This window comes from Erpetoichthys calabaricus, chromosome 4, assembly GCF_900747795.2.
Source record: "Erpetoichthys calabaricus chromosome 4, fErpCal1.3, whole genome shotgun sequence".
Lineage (NCBI taxonomy): Eukaryota > Metazoa > Chordata > Cladistia > Polypteriformes > Polypteridae > Erpetoichthys > Erpetoichthys calabaricus.
Genome location: NC_041397.2, coordinates 48842606 through 48864556, shown reverse-complemented (window position 1 = coordinate 48864556; position 21951 = coordinate 48842606). Strand labels below are relative to the sequence as shown.

Genomic DNA, 21951 nt, shown 5'->3' with positions numbered 1-21951 from the left:
ACTCCACACATCAAGGCGCTATATAACCTAACATTCTATCAGCCTTCTGAATGGCTTCTGACTTAGGGGTATATGCATTTGTTTGATATCCATATATCCACTAAAACTTGCATGCTGCTTATTGCACAACTATGAAAATATGCCTGACTGATTTTATTTTAATAGCTGATGTTACTTTCTGCCAGGAGCAACATGGTGCGTGTCGTAGACTTTGTACTCTAGCCTGGGCATTTGAATGAACTGATTAAAAGCCGCAGTGGATTTTTTAATATGCTGCTAACACAGCAACAATATTTTCTTAAGAGAGCTGTGCAATACCACATCATTATAAATCAAGTAATATTTACACAAACTGATAAATTCATATTACTACTGTAACAATAATTAAGTAATAAGCAAAACATGGGGGACTGTTTGTAAGATTGTACATTCACATCTATTTGCTTAGCAGATGCTTTTATCCAAGGCAACTTACAAAAGAAGTTGACATAATCGAGTAACATCAGCATGGAGAGCGTCCAAGTGTTACAGGACATGACTACAAAATTGATCACAAGTGAAAAGCTCAAAAAATAACTAAAAGAAAACACAACAAATTATAATTCCTAGATGTACAAAACCTGACAGAAATGCACCAAACACAAGGCTTCAGACGCTTCTTAAACACATGGAGGGAGTCAGAGTTTCAAATGGAGGTGGGCAGCTTGTTCCACCAGCCAGGAGCTACACATGAAGAGAGTCTGGACTGAGATTTGATACCACGCAGAGATGGCATCAACAGACGCCATCTAACAGCCAACCTGAGTGGTGAAGAAGGAGTGCAGCATCTCACAAGGGTCTCCATATATACAGGTGCCTCTTGCCTGGCAGCTCTACCTTTGCATCCTTCTCCCAATATACCCAGCATTTCTCCTCTGCACATGTCCAAACCAACACAATCTCGCCTCTCTGACTTTGTCTCCCAACCGTCCAACTTGAGCAGACCCTCTAATGTACTCGTTTCTAATCTTGTCCATCCTCATCACACTCGGTGCAAATCGTAGCATCTTTAACTTTGCCACCTCCAGCTCTGTCTCCTGCTTTCTGGTCAGTGCCACCATCTCCAACCCATATAACATAGCTGGTCTCACTGCCATCCTGTAGACCTTCCCTTTCACTCTTGCTGATATCCGTCTGTCACAAATCACTCCTGACACTCTTCTCCACCCATTTCACCCTGCCTGCACTCTCTTTTTCACCTCTCTTCCACAATCCCCATTACTCTGTACTGTTGATCCCAAGTATTTAAAGTCATCCACCTTCGCCAATGCCATTTGAAATATGGAAATAAATACTATTAAAAATATTTCTTTTTATTAACATTCTTGAACACAACTGTGTACAGAATATTGGGTAGAATAACAGAAATAACAGAATAATGAAATAAAACATAAAAAAAGACTACAGCCAATACAGTGATCCCTCGCTATATCGCGCTTCGCCTTTCGCGGCTTCACTCCATCGCGGATTTTATATGTAAGCATATTTAAATATAAATCGCGGATTTTTTGCTGGTACGCGGATTTCTGCGGACAATGGGTCTTTTAATTTCTGGTACATGCTTCCTCAGTTGGTTTGCCCAGTTGATTTCATACAAGGGACACTATTGGCAGATGGCTGAGAAGCTAGATTGCTTACTTTTCTCTCTCTCTTGCGCTGACTATCTGTGATCCTGACGTATGGGGATTGAGCAGGGGGGCTGTTCGCACACCCAGACGATACGGACGCTCGTCTAAAAATGCTGAATGATTATCTTCACGTTGCTATCTTTTGTGCAGCTGCTTCCTGAAACGACATGCTGCACGGTGCTTCGCATACTTAAAAGCTTGAAGGGCACGTATTGATTTTTGACTTTGTTTTTCTCTGTCTCTCTCTCTCTCTCTCTGCTCCTGACGGAGGGGGTGTGAGCTGCCGCCTTCAACAGCTTTGTGCCGCGGTGCTTCGCATACTTAAAAGCCAAACAGCCCTATTGATTTGTTTGGTTTTCTCTCTCTCTCTGACATGCTGTGCTCCTGACGCGCACTCCTTTGAAGAGGAAGATATGTTTGCATTCTTTTAATTGTGAGACAGAACTGTCATCTCTGTCTTGTCATGGAGCACAGTTTAAACTTTTGAAAAAGAGACAAATGTTTGTTTGCAGTGTTTGAATAACGTTCCTGTCTCTCTACAACCTCCTGTGTTTCTGCGCAAATCTGTGACCCAAGCATGACAATATAAAAATAACCATATAAACATATGGTTTCTACTTTGCGGATTTTCTTATTTCGCGGGTGGCTCTGGAACGCAACCCCCGCGATGGAGGAGGGATTACTGTATAATGTTATTTTAGACACCTGTGAGAATACATACTACACTCTTAAAAATACAGTAAAACGTTGGATTGCAAGTAACTTGATCTGCGAGTGTTTTGCAAGATGAGCTAAAATTTGTAATAAATTTTAGCTTGATAAACGAGCGAGGTCTTGCAATACGAGTAGTCTGCCGAGCGTCACGTGATCACAACTGTGCTGACGGTTCTTCTCTCTCTCTCTTGCTGCGGGATTGTGGGTAATCGTCTCTCATTCTCGGTCTCAGTCGGCGTACCTCACTCATATAGTCAACATCCATATGAGCGAATACTACTTACTATAGAATTGTGACCACGTGTGTGTGTTGTAACATGTGAGTCCCTGTCTTGCACCCCAAAACACGAGGCTGAGTCTCAGTACTTTAGCAAAATCAGCTTTATTCAACTTGAAACAGGAACAGCACGGTTATTTATTGTAGCGGGATCTGCCACTCTCCTATACACAGACACAGCAGTCAGGCAGGATCATGGCCAGGTCAGTGATCAAGTAATACTGTGTCTTGCATTTATAATGTTCATTGTATCACCCATCAATGGCAGGTGCTTATAACATGTCCGCGATCTTTTCAGATTGGCTGTGAGCCTGTGGTTGCTTCGGGACGCTCTTCTGCGTGTCGTCCCGTTGGCTGGAATCCCAAAAGAGTTTAGAAATCTTACAGTGCGTAAAGCATTTTTTTTTTATAACTTTGTGTCCGTGTATAGTGACTCTTCAGGCAAAAGCAACTGTCATTGGAGAGGTTCCTTGTTAAAGTCACAAAAAAAAAAGAAGATTCCACTGAGCCAACAGACAGCAGGGATTCCGTTTGTTAAAGTGAAAGTCGTTATACACAATAACCCTCCTCCTCCTCTCTCTCGTCTCCCTCACACCAGCCACGATTCATTTCAAAGGTAAAGTGCAGGTTAATTTGTTTTATGTATTTTTACTTCATATTTTGTATTAATCATTATTTTATATGAATAGTTTTGGGTTGTGGAATGAATCATCTGAGTTTCCTTTATTTCTTATGGGGAAATTCGCTTTGATATACGAGTGCTTTGGATTACAAGAACAAATCTGGAACGAGTTATGCTTGCAATCGAAGGTTCTACTGTAACGGCTTTTTAATAGTATTTTATGCTTCTTTATGGTAGCACCATTATTTGACAAAGCACCATTTCATTCTGGGAAGGGTACTTTGCACATAAATTTGGTTCTTTGTGTATCCAGCAGGGTGTGCATGCTCCCTGGGAAGAGGTTCATTAGAGATTGCAGTCTTTACTAAACCCAGATATATATATATATATATATATATATATATATATATATATATATATATATATATATATATATATATATATATATATATATATATATATATATATAGGGCGGCACGGTGGCGCAGTGAGTAGCGCTGCTGCCTCGCAGTTGGGTGATCTGGGGACCTGGGTTCGCTTCCCGGGTCCTCCCTGCGTGGAGTTTGCATGTTCTCCCCGTGTCTGCGTGGGTTTCCTCCGGGCGCTCCGGTTTCCTCCCACAGTCCAAAGACATGCAGGTTAGGTGGATTGGCGATTCTAAATTGTCCCTAGTGTGTGCTTGGTGTGTTTGTGTGTGTCCTGCGGTGGGTTGGCACCCTGCCCAGGATTGTTTCCTGCCTTGTGCCCTGTGTTGGCTGGGATTGGCTCCAGCAGACCCCCGTGACCCTGTGTTCGGATTCAGCGGGTTGGAAAATGGATGGATGGATGGATATATATATATATAATCATTCAATAGTGGTACGGTGATGATCAAAAGAATCAAACAATCAGTAACACTAATGAAAGATTATACTTGCTTCTGTTTAATTGTTTAACACTCACAATAATATAATAGTCAAAGGAGAGCTGTACTTGACCATGATTCAGTTGGGGTTTCCTGTGATCGGCGTTTGTCCAGTCTTTGACAGTGTGGGAAAGTGCTGTCCTAGGCACGGGCAGGAGCGACGTCTTCCATCCATCTGTAGGTGAGCTTTGGAGTTCCATGCAGTTGTTTGATTTTTACACCTTCTCTTTAAACATGCAATCTTGAGACATGGGTAGAATTGGTTTGCTGACTGCAGAGGCTACTTGCTTGGAAACCTTTAAAATAGCTGTTGACCCTGACGACCCTGACCAAACAGGGCACATCAGCATTGTGTCACACTTGGCTCATCTCATTTCCCTGTCAGATTCAACCCCATCATTTAGATTCTCATTATAAATAAAATTATGTGTATGAATAACTTTTACAGATCACAGTGGCACATTAAAAGTGTTTGCCTACACTATGTGCTTTAATAAACTTTCATATGTAGAAAAAACTGAAAGCTTTAATGTTTGATAGGCCACCAAGGAGCACACAAACAAACAAATTAAGAAAACCTGGATTTAGCCTGCGCTATTGTATGCAGCGAGAGTCCTTTTGTCCATCCTGACAGTCAGAGTTGGGCTCATCACTGGTCATACCAGTTGAAGACGTAGGAGTAAAAAATGTACAAGGAATGGTTACAGTATCTATCTATCTATCTATCTATCTACAGTGACAGTGTGGGAGCCCCGACCATTGAAGGTAAGTGGCAATGAGAGGAAAAAAATCTATTCAAAATTGGTTCAAGGCATTAGCTTTGTCCAAGTTCCCCTCTTGCACCTGAACCCCTGATTGTTTAAGTCCAGTAATTATGCCCAGTCAATTCCAGACATCTTTCATGTTAATTTTAGTCAGTTTGTTGTCTATTTTAGTTCTGTGCGCTACCTTCCATTCACTCAGCTTTTTCTTTGGCACTCTCTTCAGAGCCTCTTAGTCACCAGATTTGAATGTTCTCTTCTTATCATTCAGGAGACTTTATCTCCTTAGTAATCCAGGTCTTGTTGTTTGGAAAGCTGTGCACTGTTTTCGAAGGTACAACAGTGTTGACAGAGAACTTAATATAGTCTGTGATGCTGTGACTAAGTCCCTTGATATCATCCCCTTGTGACTCGCATATCATTTCCCAGTCTGTCCTCTGGAAACAGACACTCAGAGCCATTTCAGCCTTTGAAGTCCACTACTTCTATTTTGGTGTGAATATGTTTCAGTGTGAAAGGCTTGTAGATGAAATTAAGATGGATTAGATGGTGGTCAGATCTCCTCAATGGCACCACAGGTTTACTGTATATTTAAAGGCATCTTTAACTTTGAGTGAGTTTTGTCCACAAATGGAACATGAAACTGATGGAAGTTTGTCATTGTTCCTTCCAAAGTCACATGGCTGAAGTCACTGTATACAGTCATGCAAAAAAGTAAGTCCACTCCATGAAATGTGTATTATTCTTTAACAAATGTGTACATATCAAGATTTGTTCTTCATTTAAACAATATCTATAAGTAAAGGTGATATAACAAACACACACACATTTATATTTTGTAGTTGACTGTATAATTTAAATAAATATAAATTCAAATTTCCCATGTGGAAACATTAAGTAAAGCCCTACATGAATTACTATCTCATATATCTAAATTAAGAATAAGGTTCAAATGATTAGAACTTGAGTAGAAAGGACCTTGTCTGAACCTTCTAACTTTTAATTTGGTTTGGTTTGCTCTTTGCTGCTTAAGTGTTTATTATCATCATGCCTAAATCAAAATAAGTCTCTGTAGCTTTCTAATGTAGATTACAGATGCCTATGAGTTTGGGAAGGGATTTAATAAGATCTCCAAACAACTGGAAATCAACCATTCCACCGTGCTGAACATTACCTACAACTGGAGGAGATTTCAAACAAAAGCCAGCTTGTCCAGGCCAGGCATCTCCAGCCAATTCAACCCATGAGTAGAACTCAACATGCTGAGAGAAGTCTCCAAGAACCCCAGAATTTCATCACGGGACCTACAGGTAGCTCTTGCCACTGTTCATGTCAAAGTGCACAAGTCTACCATTAAAGAGATGATGCACAAATTAGATCTACATACTGTAGTAGGTGTGCCAGGAGGTAATCCTTTTCTGTCCAAAAAGAACATCAGGACAAGATTAATGTTTGCCCATGAACACCTAGGAAAAGACCAGGGGCCTCATGTATAAAGCCGTGCATAGAACTCACACTATAACATGGCGTAAGCACAAAAGCGGGAATGTGCGTACGCACAGAAAAATCCAGATGCAGGAATCTGTACGCACGCAAACTTTCACGTTCTTCCACTACATAAATCATGATCAGCGTGAAAAGTAACGTACGTGCACGCGCCTTCTGTCCCGCCCCAACTCCTCCCAGAATTACGCCTCTTTGAATATGCAAATCAATATAAATAGCCTTCTGTGAAAAGACAATGGGAGAAGCACAGGGGAAAATATAAGAATTTCAGCGAATACCAAGTGGAGGCAAAGGAAAAACGTACTATTTGTTGATTTAAACAGTGGTATAATCAACAAAAGAAAGTTGATCGAGTGACAGAGTGTCGGAGAAACTCGAAAGATCCAAGTTCACAAAGTTGCACAGTGCCCGAAATAAAAAAGAAATCACATATCAAAGTCACCGTGAAAAGGCGAGTCGTAGCCCACCGTCTGAGTGTCATATGAAAGCTTATTAGGGTACAGACAAAAAAAATAGGCACACAGTGGGAAAAAAAGCACGAAATGTCAACTTTAATCTCGAAATTTCCACTTTAATCACGTAGTTTATTTTGCCATTAAAATAGAACATCATAAACTTCATCTTAAAATCGTTTATTTTACTAGTTTCTCAAGTAGCACGTTAAATGCTTTGTTCTGTATTTGATCTTCTATGTGCTCTATGTCTGTGAATCACTACGTGCTTCCGTTCTTTCTCTTTCTCCGACAGAACACAAAATCCATTACATTCGTGATATTACAGCTCTCTGAATAATTAAAATACTGAGATGTATACGTGATATCATTTTCATGATGATAGGAATGAAAGCATGTTATTAAACATGGGAACACGGTGGCGCAGTGATTGTTCATATCTCACGCAAGAGTCTTGCTGCGCCATGTGCGACCTTCGATTAAATAATTTATTACAGAAGTACTGTCTCTTTCAAACGTACTAACCTCCAATTCCTGTCCTAACTTTTCTTTCTCCAAATGCCCAATCGCCATACGATCAGCTCTGTAATAGACGTTAAGCCATCTGTAAGCTTAGAACGCCGATTCTTCAAAACTTTTAAGGAACATTGAAATATCTTCGTAGTACATGTTTAATTATTCTATCCGTCTATCTTTCCGGTGTCGCGTCAGCGCAAGAATACAACGCAATGCAGGAACAATCCCTGAACTAGCTAGCGCTGCGGCACCGTGTCCTCACATGTTTAATTATTAACAATACAGATTATTTAAATGAAGTTAAAGTTTTAGCTGTATAATATAATCAACATATTTTGCTGCATTTCATCTTAAAAATGATATCATCATATGTAAATACACGCTTCATAAAGTGGCGCAGGTTGTGCAATATTATAACTGTAGTGCAAGTTTACAGTGAGGTAATTGTACTTATAAGTTCAAACAGTTCTACAAGGAGCACTTGATGGACTGATTGAGTGCGTTTACAGTTCTTGGGATGAAACTTTTTCTAAACTGCGAAGTCCGTACAGGGAAGTCTCTGAAGCGTTTTGCCATGGCTCAAGCAGCGTCTGCTTCATGCTGTGTACCGATAATTCTCTTTCCGATCAGCTGCTGCTGTGAGTCCCCACTCAGATACAGTGATATAAATACTCCGAGTGGTGCAGTGAAAGTAATATGGAAAAAGATGATCTGCTGTGGCAACACCTAACGGGAGCAGCTGAAAGAAGAAGAAGATGCAGTGAGAGTTACAACGCTAAAGCAGTTATGGTATTTGGAATACTATGGCTATTTCCTGGACCATTATATTGCTGTAGGTTAATTACAATCAGATGCATTACACTAATAAACAATATGCAGTTAGTTTCAGTGTATTTATAAAGCCGCGTCAGGAATGTGGATCTAAGAAACAAAGGGTGATCACACAGGAACAGTAGCACTGCTTTGACGCTGGGTGCCGCTAGTCTGCAAATCCGAGCGGAGAAATTGCGTACACCAAGGTATGAGTTACCGTGGATATGTGCGTGGCTTTACGCCAAGTTTAGGTTTTATACATCGTGATTTGAGCGTGGAAAGGTTCGTACGCAACATTTCTGTGCGTACGCACCGTTTATACATGAGGCCCCAGGACTTCTAGGAACAATGAGCTCTGAACAGATGAAGCAAAGATAGAGTTATTTGGCTACAGTACCGGTAGACAAGATTGGTGAAACCAAAGACAGTATAAGAACCCAACACCAACTGTAAAGTATGGTAGCGGAAGTATTATGGTTTGGAGCTAATATTCTAAGTCTGGGCCCTGGGCACCACCACAGAATTCTCTATGAACTCTTCATTTTACTAGGGGTTGCTCATGGACAATTTGAGACTGTCTGTCAGAAGATAGAAGCTCAAATGAAATTGGACCATGCAACATGACAGTGTCCCTAAACATACCAGTAAATTTACCAAAGAATGGATGGAAATGAAGTAAAAGGAGGGTTCTGGAATGACCCATTGAGGTGCTTGGGGGGGATTTGAAATGTGCTGTGCATGCACGACACCCCTCAAATATCTCACAGTTGAGAGAATTCTTCATGGAGAAAAAGGAAGCTGATGTCAGAGACTGGTAAACAGTTATACAGAATGCCTGCTTGAGACTGTTTCTGCAAAAGGGGACAATGCCAGCTATTAGAGCCAAGGGTGTATTTACCATTTCGCATATCATATCAAATTTTTCATTGAATATATCAATGCAAAGTCAAATAATCTTTTTTTCAATTATATTATCTAATAAGAGGGAGAGAAATTGGGAGCATGCAATGATAGCATGTTGCGACACCCACCACACGACAAACCACCTGGATTGGGACACAAGTGCAGTGGGCGACACCTCAGCACCACACTGGAACAGTGTGAGGATTTTTATGCTGGTTGGAATGCTAATCCTGCCACCAATACCCACATTTCCCTGCAAGTTGGAGGACCTGCTTGCAGGGCTGGATGACAGATTGTTAAACTCAGGAGGAAGCAATTGCAGGTTAAGGGTCTTGCTCAAGGGCCCAACTGAGCCGAGTCACTTCTGGTGTTTATGAGATTCAAAACGGCAACCTTCTGATTGCTAGCACAGATCCCCAGCCTCAGAGCCACCACTCTGCTTGTATATTATCTAAAGATACTGTTTAAATGAAGATCAAATCTTGATATAACTTTTCATGAGGTGTACTTACCCTTTTACAAGACTGTATGCAGTAACTTAAGCCATGTGATTTTGAGAGGAACAAACTTCCATCAGTTCTAATTGTGACTGCACTTTGTTACAATATACTGTACATAGTGTACATAGTATACATTATATATACTGTACATTAGTGTACATAGTATACATATATTACTTCATGTATATGAGCTACTGGGTTTTTTTTTTCTCCTCCCCCCCCCCCCCCCCCCCCCCCCCCCCAACGCATAATATCTGCTGTTGAGGAGTTGACTGCCAATGCACAAGTGAAACTTTTATAATAAGAAGACTAGTAATCTGAGCAATAGAGACAGAGAGCATAGTTCTAGTGGCTAAAACTATGGACTTTAAACTTCAAGGTGTCAGATTAATCTTTGCCCCTGACTTACTTTGCAGCCGCTAGCAAGTCACTTAAACTGCTGACAAATGTTGCACAAAAGCCTCCTGATTGAGAAGTTTCACAAAAATTCACAGAACTGGCATTAAAATATTTTTCAACAGAATATTACAATTAGGATGTACTGTACAGCAAATTAAAAATGAAGAACAGATATATATGCCAATGAAAATAAACAAAAATTTGATACTGTACACATTTTATTTATAATAATTACATTGTAAGTTTAAAACCAACTTTGTAACTGCACAGTATTTTAAATAGCCTATAACACAGTGCAGATTATGAACCTGTAAAAGTTGTCAACTCCCTGAGTGTCAGTCATCCAGCCAAATTCATCAAGGAGTGTACTAATGCAAAGACTGCTGGTTGATCCTGAAAGCTGCTTCAGCCATTCCAATTCAAGGTCTACAAAAGAAAATGAATTTTATTTATGGCTTCACTACTGCAGAAAATACTGCAAACACATTTCTTCATTTTTTCTTTACCTGCTGTATTAATTAGTATAAAATTAAAATGAACAGATTCTTCCGCTATAAATGGTTAATCATTACTATGTATTTAAAATTTTTGGTGACAGCAAACTAACTTAAGATAGCACAGTGGTTAGTGCTGCTTCCTTATTACTCCAGTACTGGGATTGAATCACTGTTCAGACACCGTGTGCATTTGAATCTAGTCAATTAACTTTTCCTCCAATATCCCAAAGACATGCATGTTATGTCAACTGGTGATTCTAAATGTGAATTAATAAGGTGGTGGCCTGCATATTTGTGTCCTGTGACATAATGGTGCTCTATCCAAGGATGACTCTTGCCCAGTTCTTCCTCAAAGGCTTTGGTACCCCACAACACTCAACTCGAAATGGATGAATAAATGTAGGATAAAACAGGCATTGTTAAAATAACAACACAATTGGTTTAAGACTGTATATCAGTAAATATGGGCCGAAATTGCCATTTTTAATGCAGTCTACCACACAAAATAAATATTCTTTCCAGTTATACAAACAAAAAGTAACAAATGGTTACGGTTTTAAATGCTTAATACAGAATTTCAATTAATAAACTTTTCTTTAACATATAACCAGCAAAATATTCATGTGCACAATGTATAAGCATATCAAAGAACTGTTCATCTAAACCAGGTTTGAACCAGGTTTGGGCCTGCTAAAAATTTGGGGGAATATTAGTCATTAGTGGAGACCTCCAGGCATCTGTGCTTGGGCTGTCCCATCACTCTGATTTATATCACTGGTTCTGATATAGTTCTAGTGTCTGCAAATGAACCATCGAAGGCACAAAAAACACTGAGGAGGAGGCAAAACCTGACAAAGAAATGGAAAATGCAGTCGAATGCTGAGAAGTTCCAAAATGCTACATGAATGCAAAGGGCACATTAGCCACAAATACAAGATGGGTTAGGCTCTCATATCGGCAGCATCATCAGTAAAGAATTTAGACATTTAAGTTGATGTAACATTATTCTCAATAAGGCAATGTGGAGAAGAAATTAAAAGGAAATGGAAATTTTCAAAAACCCATTGAAAATAAATCAAGGGAAATTACTCTCAGATTCTTTAATGCACTTGCAACACTGCATCTGGAATACGACATAGCAGTTCTAGAAGCTGCACAAAGAACAACTACAAAGCTCCTCCTTAGACTAAAGGGCAAATCCTACTTGGACAGACCAAAGGAATTAAACCTTTTGTAAGTCATGAGCAGTAATGGCATCAATAAACTTGATTTGGCAGAATTATTTCAGGTTAACTTTTGAATCATGTGTTGCGGAACCCAGTTTTAATTTAAATAGAAGTGCTTTGAAGACATAAGCCAATGTGCATTTCTTCACAGAAAGCAGGATGGAAGTGTGAGTCAATTCAGGTAAGCAGTAGTGTTGGCAGTTTTGTATTGTGCATTCAGACTTTCTCAGATTTATTTTTAACTCACTTCCTCAATTAAATGTTGCAGGGAGATGGAACATAAGAAGGATCTTCAAAAATTCACATATGTCAAAGTAGAGTTATGAATCATCCTAAAAGGATGTCTTAACTGTGAAATAAACTGTAGCTACCAGAAGGAAGTCAAATGAACTTTTAAACAAATGTGAGCACCATACAATAACAATGCCAACCTGTTGTTCTTCCATCTATTTCCTATGCTACATGTTGTTTCTTTAAGTTCTAGAGACAGCCAAGATCCTTGGATGGATGGTAAAGCATCACAGAGCACATTCTCCCTCATTATCATCATCACCATTAGATTAACAGCAATTCCCAAGTTTTACGCAGGTTAGTTCATTGTCTCCCAAATCTTTTTCTTCCATTTCCCACAGTCCTTTGAGGTGAGACCCATTTTCTCATGTCACCCAACATTACCTCCAACCATGTTTTCTCCATTTATGTATTCTAATCAAAATGTTATATGAGTCTAAAAGTCAAACTTTACCTCACATATTCAGCTCTTTGTCTCACTCACAGGATTTTTCTGACTGTCTTCTTCACAATGTGATCCTTCATTCTGAAAAAAGAAAGTAAAACAATGATTGTACTACACTGTTAGATGACTGAGTAACTTATTGCATTGTACATATCTGTCTGAAAAAAACGCATTTAGAGTTTTTACGCTATTATCTGATTTTACCTGGATGGTTTTAATTTTGTTACGCCTTTTACTCTAGCACAGTGTGTTCTTTTGCTTGACCCTGAAGAGTGAGGTTTTTTTTTTTTTTTTTTTTAAACACAGATTCTCTCTTTCTGAGAACTTGATCATGATCAGTTGGAACCTGTCCTGAAAATTAGCATCAGATTTTGACAAAAAAATCCCTACTGTGAAAATAATATACCAAATGAGACTGTGGGAAACTTGTTTCACAATTGCTAATGATGTTAGTCTTCATGTATGCTTGACATTCTTCCATTCATAGAATCTGAAAACATTGACTGTGGTCTTGCATATCTCCAAAAAAAGAACGTGGTGCACTGATTAAAATATGACAAACATCAGTGCAGGGATATCAAACACAGCTTTACTGGTGGCCAAAAATAACATTTTATATATCTCAATACAGGATGGAATATTTCACAAACCACTAACAATACATTTTCATTATAAAAAAAATATACCCACATCTATCTACTCATCACAGTTCTATATTTTGCCTTGTGTCTCTCTTGAAACTTTCTTCCCACTTCATTAGCTTTTTCATTCTTGGCCACTGCGGCAGGTTAGGAAAGACTTAGGCAACCACAGGACCAACATCAACATTGAGTGAAAAAAGTACATTCAGTATGTGCATAGCTGAGTGAAAGAGAGTCCAGACACATGAGCATTTCTAGCTAATGCAAAGTACATCCATTGACGCCTGCATTAACAGGTCATGAATGAATGGCACTTGGTTGAATAAACTAGGGGCACTGGTGATATACCATACAGGCTACATTCAGAGTTGGTCAGAAACACAGCAATTGCAAAATGCAAACATGTTTATCTACAAACAATGATCACGTCAGTGCAAAAGACAAAAGAATTATGTAGGCCAGTGGCAACAGTCAAATAAGCCGTGGAACAGGAGTCTTCCCTGAAACCTGTGCAGCTCTAAAAATTGAGCACAGTAGTAGCAGTTGCATGTTTGAAGTCAAGCTACCATCTCTTTCATGACACTGTCACACCTTTGTTATCACACCTGAGTTTTTTTGTGGTAGCGTGGCAGGTTACCTTCTTTTCACTTTTTTATTTTGGGACAGTTCCCATTCTAATGGTTACCAGATGCAGTGCAATGTGCTGCTCAGATAAGCGTGAGCAGACACTGAACATGCATTTCAATGCCAGCTGTTAATGTAATTAGGCAAAATTAAATATGGACATAATCTATATATAAAACACAGTCTTTGAGAAGACTAACAGTCAGCATGGATCATATGTAACATGCTTTGAATATTGCTGAAGTGGGGTGCTTTAAAAAGGTCCTACTGCTAGATCTGGGCCAGGAGCCTTTGACATATCTGGTATAAGGGCAGGATTTAGTTTTTAGTATCATCAGTGTCAATCTGTATTTCTTGAATACCTGTATTAAGTTTCTGCATGGTCTTGTCTTACATGGCTTTCTCATAGCTTCATTTTAGTTTAATCCTGATACTCTGTATATGCATTTAATTAACATTATCATTCATGGTGGCTCCGAAATCCGTACTAACCTCTACTTTCTCTGCTGTTCTTTTTCTGGTTTTCTGTGGTGGCGATCTGCACCACCACCACCTGATCAAATCACTGTGATGTTCCTACACTGATGGATTAGAGGCCAGAAGTCCACATGACCATCATCATCAAGTTCTTCCATGTGAACCCTGAATACAATGAGGACTGATTGAGGTCATTTCTGTAAGGTAGAATGCCTAGAGGGGGCTGGGTGGTCTCGTGGCCTGGAACCCCTGTAGATTTTTTTTTCTCCAGCCGTCTGAAGTTTTTTTTTTTGTTTTTAATGTCCTCCCTGGCCATTGGACTTTACTTTTATTCTATGTTACAGTAATTAATATTGCCTAATTTTATTTTTTTAATATATTGTCTTTTTTCTCTTTCTTCATCTTGTAAAGCACTTTGAGCTACATCATTTGTATGAAAATGTGCTATATAAATAAATGTTGTTGTTGTTGTTGTCATTGGTCTGACAAGCTCTTCAGTCTGTCCTAGCTTTACTCAGATACTACTCCTACTTATCTTGTTCCTTAAGGTTCACTGTGACAAAGCCAACCTCTTTATCAGAAACTCGTATCTGAACACCTTGTATAAATCAATTACCAATTTTCTTGCTTCTGCACTCACTTTGTTAATTTAGATTTTATCTGCAGCGTATCACCCAGCAAAACTTTACCTTACTGTGACTCTGTACTTCAGGTGTAGATTCAGTCTCTAATCAGCTTGCTACTGTTTTGCTTTTATGGATTTCCTAAAGTGTGATAGGGAGGCACTGCTGTCATAGAGTTACATGAGACAGTGTTTGAATCCCAGTTCTGTCGTTGCATGTGTTCAATTAGCATGTTCTTCCTGTGAGTTTTTCCTCTGAATATCTTGCTTTCCTTACATATTCCAAAGGCAGACATAAGGATGGATCCCAAGTCTAAAGGCCACTGGTCCTGACAAGACTTTGGGCCCCCCTCCCCTAACCACTACTGCCAGCCTGAAACCATCTACAGATGAATGAAAGGGCATTATTTAGTCAAATGGCAATGTTAATTTGTATTGTATAGGACCTCAAACACAATCTAATAACTTTATTATGCTGAGTAGATAGCACATACTACATCATTGACAAAGCAATAACGTGCTTTTGGATTAGTGTGCTTTAATTGAAGAGCAGGAAATTTAAGAAAAACACACTTACCTACTATACACATGCTTTGTATTCAATACTAAAACACAAACACAGTAAAAAATCACAACAAAATGTTCTGCAAAAATATGAATTGGGAAATAACACAATTATTGTGACTCCCTTCCTTCTTCACAAAAATCACAGTCACCAGTTTGCACACATTTAACTACTTATGCATGTTAAGGATATTTAAAAATATTGTTAAAATAACCCTTGATTAATATTAATTGTAATTGGCTCAGACTTATTCCACATTTTTTCCTACTGGAAAAATATTTTGTGAGTATACTTAACTGCATACTTACTAATCATAGCACTGCTGACATGTTGCAGATTGATAAGCACATGCAAGTAAGAATTTCACTGTACTCTGTACATGCAGCAATAATGACTCTATAAATCTAAAGCTGAATGAGTAGTACAGTGCTGGATTATACTGATGTGAAACATACAGTGGTGCAGCTGCTGTCGCACACAATCTATGCTTTAAACATCTAACACTGCAACCAGCACTTTGATGTTTATGACTGATTCTACAGAGCTACAAACAATAAAATTATAGCTGTCAACTCAAGCCAACAATTATAGACAATCACATGGCACCACGTATATGTACAGCAGAAGACAAAACTAGAGAAGAAATACAGAATATTAGTTGTGCAACTTTCTGTTATGCTTTTCTCTTCGCTGAGTGATTAACAATATTGTCAATGTTATTAGTCAGTTCACTTTTTATGGCCACTAGAGTGTGCCTTCAAATGCCTAGTTGGTTGTCCAATTGTCTTGAGAGCTCCAGACCTGAACCCAACTGGCTCATCCATTATGCTATGTAGTTTAAAATGAGTAAGAGTGCTCAGGGATAAAATAGCATGTGCCATGAAGAGTGCACAGAGCTATAGGGTTAGGCTCCACCATCCCGCAACTGTAATGTAATAAATAATGAAGTTATCAGAATGCTTTTTACATGCTCAAACTGATTGTGGACATACAGTTCAAATTTTTTATTAAAAGAATTAATTGAATATATTTTTATTACAACAACTCGATTGTTTATTTTTAAAATGTTCTTTAGTTTAATTTTTTTGTAATAAATGGCAGTCTGATAGGGACAATTTAAAAGCATTTTGAAATGTAAACATTTCCAATGAAAGTGAAAGAGTGATACAGTAATAGCCTTTAAGATATGAATGCTCAATTTCATTACAAGTGCAATTTTATTCATTCATTATTCATTAGTTTGTTAATCTACCAAGTTCAGAGATACTACATAAAAACATTAAATAAAGTTAGGAAAGACAGCCCTGCCAATCAAGTTCATTCAATAAAAACACTGGCATGACTACTGGGTTTAAATTTATGCAGCTTTAGTCAAAAAACAATTATTGTCATTAAACAATTTTTTTAACTATATTATCAAATTGCTCTGGAAAAGAGCAAGTTCTGCAAAACTGGACTTTTTTTTGACTTTCCTATAGCTCCCAATTACAGAATCAATTTCATAAATTTTGTTACATATCCTTTGTTTTTCCTAATTTATCTTACCTTTTTGTTTTTCTTTTTATTACTGTCTTCTGAGGTATATTCTTTCCAAAGTGACTCTAAGGTAACATAGCTCTGCAAACTCCATTCATAAAGTGACTCTCCTGTAGTCTGGAAAGTTTAATAAAATGGAAACAGCATTGCGTTAACTAGAAAGTGTGTTTCATCCTACTGTCATTATCAAATATTAGACTATAACCTTGAAATTCTGTATCAATGAGGCCTCTTCAGGAATTCAGTGAAATCAAAACAAGTCAAAGAGGTCACCAGAACAGCCAAAGAACGTGTCATAAATAAACCTTACATTCAAAACTGCACAACTACACTTTGAACCCAAATCTTTGCCTGGCAATATGGAACTTTGAAAATCTTCGTACACCAGTAAGAAAACCTCTCTGCTTTAAAAAAGCTTTAAACACTATGTGTTAAAAATATTAGGTAAAAGCCACAACAGACAAGAACAACTAAATTCAGCAGCTGCAAGTGAGCTGGAGAGGAGAGTAAAAGCCCAAATAAGAAAGCAGACTACAGCAATACAAAATGTTTAAAATCTCAGACTTTTGGCTTGTTCCATCAAAAAATGAACATTTTCTATTTAATGTAAAAATATGAACATTTATTTACTGGTAACACCAAGAGACCACCTTCCAAAAGAAACATGTAACAACGCAAAAATCTCATCAACAATGTAGTGTGTGCAATGTCAAAATAATTTTTTGGTAACCACCCTTTGAATAGTTTACTGTAATTCCTAGCCAGTTTTGTTTCTTTAAGTTATGAAACAAACTGAATTAACCTAGAAACCGCTCTGCATATTGTGTGTTAACTCTGTTGTTTGCATGTTACTCATATATTGTTGCTGCTTAATAAATCTACTATATGTCTGTTACATAAAGAATTACTCAGTCAAGAACAAAACGGTTGAGATTAGACATATTGTTGAAAAACTTAACTTATGAATGAATATAATAAATTAACCTAAATAAGGCAAGTAACAAGTTAAATGTATGGTGAAACACACAAAAAAGGTGTTAAAATTTTATTTTAAGAGATTTTTGTCTTTGTCCTTACTTTCCAGTATTATGAACAAGGTATGAACAGTTTTGTTAAGATGCTGGTGTTGTTTTGATTTCCTTTAGCTTAATAACCATTGTTTCATTTGCAAGCTAAATTTTACTGCTCTGAGTTCTTCTCATACAACTCAAAATAAGGTATGTCCTCGAATTCACAGAATTAATACACAGGACAGCCTAAATCAAGACAGAGTAGCACATAGGAGAGGCATGTTAAGGATTTCTAGTTAGTTCAAATTATTTTGAAATCCACATTACAACTTCATATACAGTACTCTTCCAGTGTTTTTAGCTCCTGCAGTTGCTGAATGTATGGCAGTAATGAAATGATAATGAGAGGTCTCTGAGTATCTAAGTGCACATTTTCAAGCATAAAGATCTCTTTCACTGTTTCAAAATCATGATAGTTGTTTATCACACTTTACATTTTCAAAATCACAGTTCAGAAAAATGTGATGATTTAAAAGACTAATGTTTCCCTCACAAGTTAAGTTTCAAACTTTTTATCGTATGTAAATTATACAGTAAAGTTCTTACTTTCTTATCTACCATGTACTACTGTCACAAGTCTAATTCTAAACACAGAGAATACATTCAACAATAAATACCACTCCAGTGTACAAATTTTCCAGAGATGTCTGCATGTACTAAGTTGAGAAATGACACACATCCAAATATAATATCTAGATGAAGGCCTTAAAACACTGTTTAACTCAATGTCTGTCAAGTAATTTTGCATGAACACTAAGAAGCGGGCGGCATGGTGGCGCAGTGGCTAGCACTGCTGCCTCGCAGTAAGACCACCTGGGTTTGCCTACCTGGGTTCTACCTGCGTGGAGTTTGCGTGGTCTCCCTGTGTTGTGGGTTTCCTCTGGGTGCTCTGGTTTCCTCCCACAGTCCAAACACATGCAGATTAGGTGCATTGGCAATCCTAAATTGTCCCTAGAGTTTGTGCTTGGTGTGTGTCCCCTGAGGTGGGCTGGCACCCTGCCCGGGGTTTGTTCCTGCCTTGCGCCCTGGGATTGGCTCCAGCAGACCCCCATGACCCTTTATATATAGGGTGATATAGCGGGTTGGATAATGACTGACTGACTGACTGACTAACAGAAGCTAGAAGAAAAAATCCATTGATATTGTGACTTGCACCAGGGATCAGCTATATCCAATAAACCAAGTTTTCAGTAGGAAGGTGAAATTAAAACTATACAAAATATAAAGCAAAATTAACAACAGTAAAATAACCATTTCTCTAAGCGAATAACTTCTACTATACATGAACAGCAGGTTCAAATAAGCATGGAGTGACAAGCAGAGTTTAGCCTGGATTATTTTTTTTCCTTTCACTTAGAATTTACAGTATTAATACTTACTTTAGCCACAGTAACAGCCTGTTGTGGGTAATACAAAGAAGTGCTCAAGGCCATTAGCCCTGATGGGTAAATTAGTTTCTTGATTCTAGAACCTGTTTGGGAAGAAATAGGTTATACATATTTAGTTATTTAATACACAATGTATATAAAAAGCACAGGTATACAGTGCCTTGAGAAATTACTACACCACACTACACCAACTTTCTAATTTTATTAAGTAACAAATACACTGAAATGTTGGACTTTGCTTATATTTTTATTTCAAGGCATGAAATCTTGACATTATTTTTACATGACATCGTTTTATATTAGAAAATAATCGTTAGAGAGTAAAAACTGAAATATGCAGTTCCCAAGTGTTCGATCCCCACATTTAAATTTTTTTGTAGAGTCACATTCTGCAGCAGTAACAGCTTTAGGTGTTTTGGGGGGTGAGGATGCACCAGCTATGCATATTGTTTTGGGACTGACTTTGACCCATTTATCCACATGATGATGCCTGTGTGACACGGTTTTGTAATAGTGGCATAGATTCTCATCAGGGCGAAGGTCAGGGCTTTGACTTGAACACTAGCGGATATTAATCTTTTTGCCCTTGAGCCACTCCAGGTATACTTTAGCCTTGTGTTTGGGACCATTGTTTTGGTGAAAGATGAACATTTGCCAAAGCTTCAGAATTTAGTAGAGTGAAACTGGTTCTCTTACAGTACTTGATTGTATTTTCCACCATCCATCATTCTTTCTATATTAAATATATGGATAGTTCTTGTTGATGAAAGCTGTTGCCCCAGCATAATGCTACTACCTCCATCATTTACTGAAAGTATAGATGGAAAGTATAGTTTTGATCTGTCTTTTAAAGGACAATTTCCAGATGTAGCTTTTGTGTGATTAGCAAACTACTCTATGTTCTGGTGCACTGGTACCATATCTAATATATAAAGCAGAGTCTATGTTTGTCTGTCCGCCATACAAATCTGCACCAGGAGTCCGATCGCCACCAAACTGGGCATGGGGCTGCTTTGTGACCAGGAGGAGGTCATGGGGTATATTTGGTTGGGAAAAATGTCCTTGGTCAAGCGCAGGACACCTTTTGACCAACACAACGTTCGCAAAAAGTGCCCGTACTTCTCATCGACAAGATGGCTGCACGTTACAACAGACGTTAACGGCGGCGCCATCTAGCGGCACGTTTGGTCTGTGTGCATCCCTCTTTACCAATGTTTCTTTAAATTGCCAAGACATTGCGGAAGTGTGAGAAAGCCGACTGCTTTCATCGCGTGAAGGGTAACTGCTGTATGGATATAAAACGTGAACGACCCAGTGCGTGTGACTGGCTTTCTATATTTGTGGTGCTATTTGCTCGCTTTCCAACTCAAAGTAAGATTTCAGTCTTGGTCTTTCCGACTGACTGGTTCTATTTGTTCGCTTTCCGACGTATTGTAAATAACGTATATTCATCTCACTCTGGTGCTTATTCCGTACGTAGTACCATGTGACACATTATAATTGTCCTGCTTTTCGCTAATATACCCATGCCAGCAAAAAAAAGACATGGCATTAGAAAGTCCACTTCCAATGCCACAAAAAAGTCTATTTCAAGGCCATCTCAAACCTTGTGTTAGACGTCAACATGTTTTCATATAAAGAATTCCACTGATTCCGAACGATTTACCCTTTGATTTCAAAAGGCTAGAATTTCATATTTGTTTGAATTTTGTTATGTGAATTACTAAGGCTGAAGGGCAATCACTCCAAGTTAAAGACATCAATTTGGAAAATCCATGCTTTTCACATGGACAACTCTACGTTACATGTTCTACAGTGGGCAATCCTCACAATTCGTTTATTTTCGGAACCCCAGGACAACACAAAAAATATAGTGTATCCAAAGCCTCTAAAATTACCACTTATATTACCTATTACAATAAAATGTCAATCATAAAACTGTTTGTTCGATTTCTATGTTCTGTTTTTTTCATTTGGGAAATTCACCAGTTATAGATTCCCGGGCAACGCCGTGTACTCCTGCTAGTAGTTTTATAAAGAAAGATAAAGGGTTTATTATTATGGCCTGTTTAACCTACATACCTCTTGCTAGAAAGAGTCCAATGATGCCAGTAAAGCCTATGACACCAAAACGAGGGTAAAATCCTGGTGGTGGATTTTTCAGAAACTCGTAACTTTCTGTAGAAAGGAGAAAAAAAAAAAAAAACAAAATTGCACCAAAGACAAAAAAAAAAAAAAAACACGTAAGGCACTGATGGCACATTTGCAATAATGACAACAACAGAGGGAATGCTGTGCAGTGCTGTTAAATGGACTATAAAGTTGGCTAAAGAAATTTCTACCCCGTCAAATATCAAATCTTTTGAAGTCTTTTCTGGTACAGTCCTTCCCAAGACATCCAGAAAGAACTGTAAAAGAAAAACAGCAACAATGCTTACTAAAGAAGGTACAAGCAATTATAAAGTAGAACTTCGACTGCTAATAATGTGGAAGGCAATTATTTATATGTTTTAAATTCTTAAAAACAATAGTGCA

The 21951-nt window shown here is 38.2% G+C and overlaps 1 protein-coding gene across 1 annotated transcript in view; it reads right to left on the bottom strand.

The window, feature by feature from the left end:
- Positions 1-10234: 10234 nt before the first annotated feature.
- Positions 10235-21951, bottom strand: part of apooa (apolipoprotein O, a) — a 43855-nt gene continuing 32138 nt past the window's right edge. The window contains exons 5-9 of the mRNA XM_028799429.2: positions 21499-21594; positions 19408-19499; positions 16968-17075; positions 12503-12574; positions 10235-10460 (exon numbers count right to left, since the gene is read on the bottom strand). Of these exons, the coding sequence (XP_028655262.1) occupies positions 12512-12574; positions 16968-17075; positions 19408-19499; positions 21499-21594 (359 nt within the window). The 3' untranslated portion in view covers positions 10235-10460; positions 12503-12511. The remainder of the gene's footprint in view (positions 10461-12502; positions 12575-16967; positions 17076-19407; positions 19500-21498; positions 21595-21951) is intronic.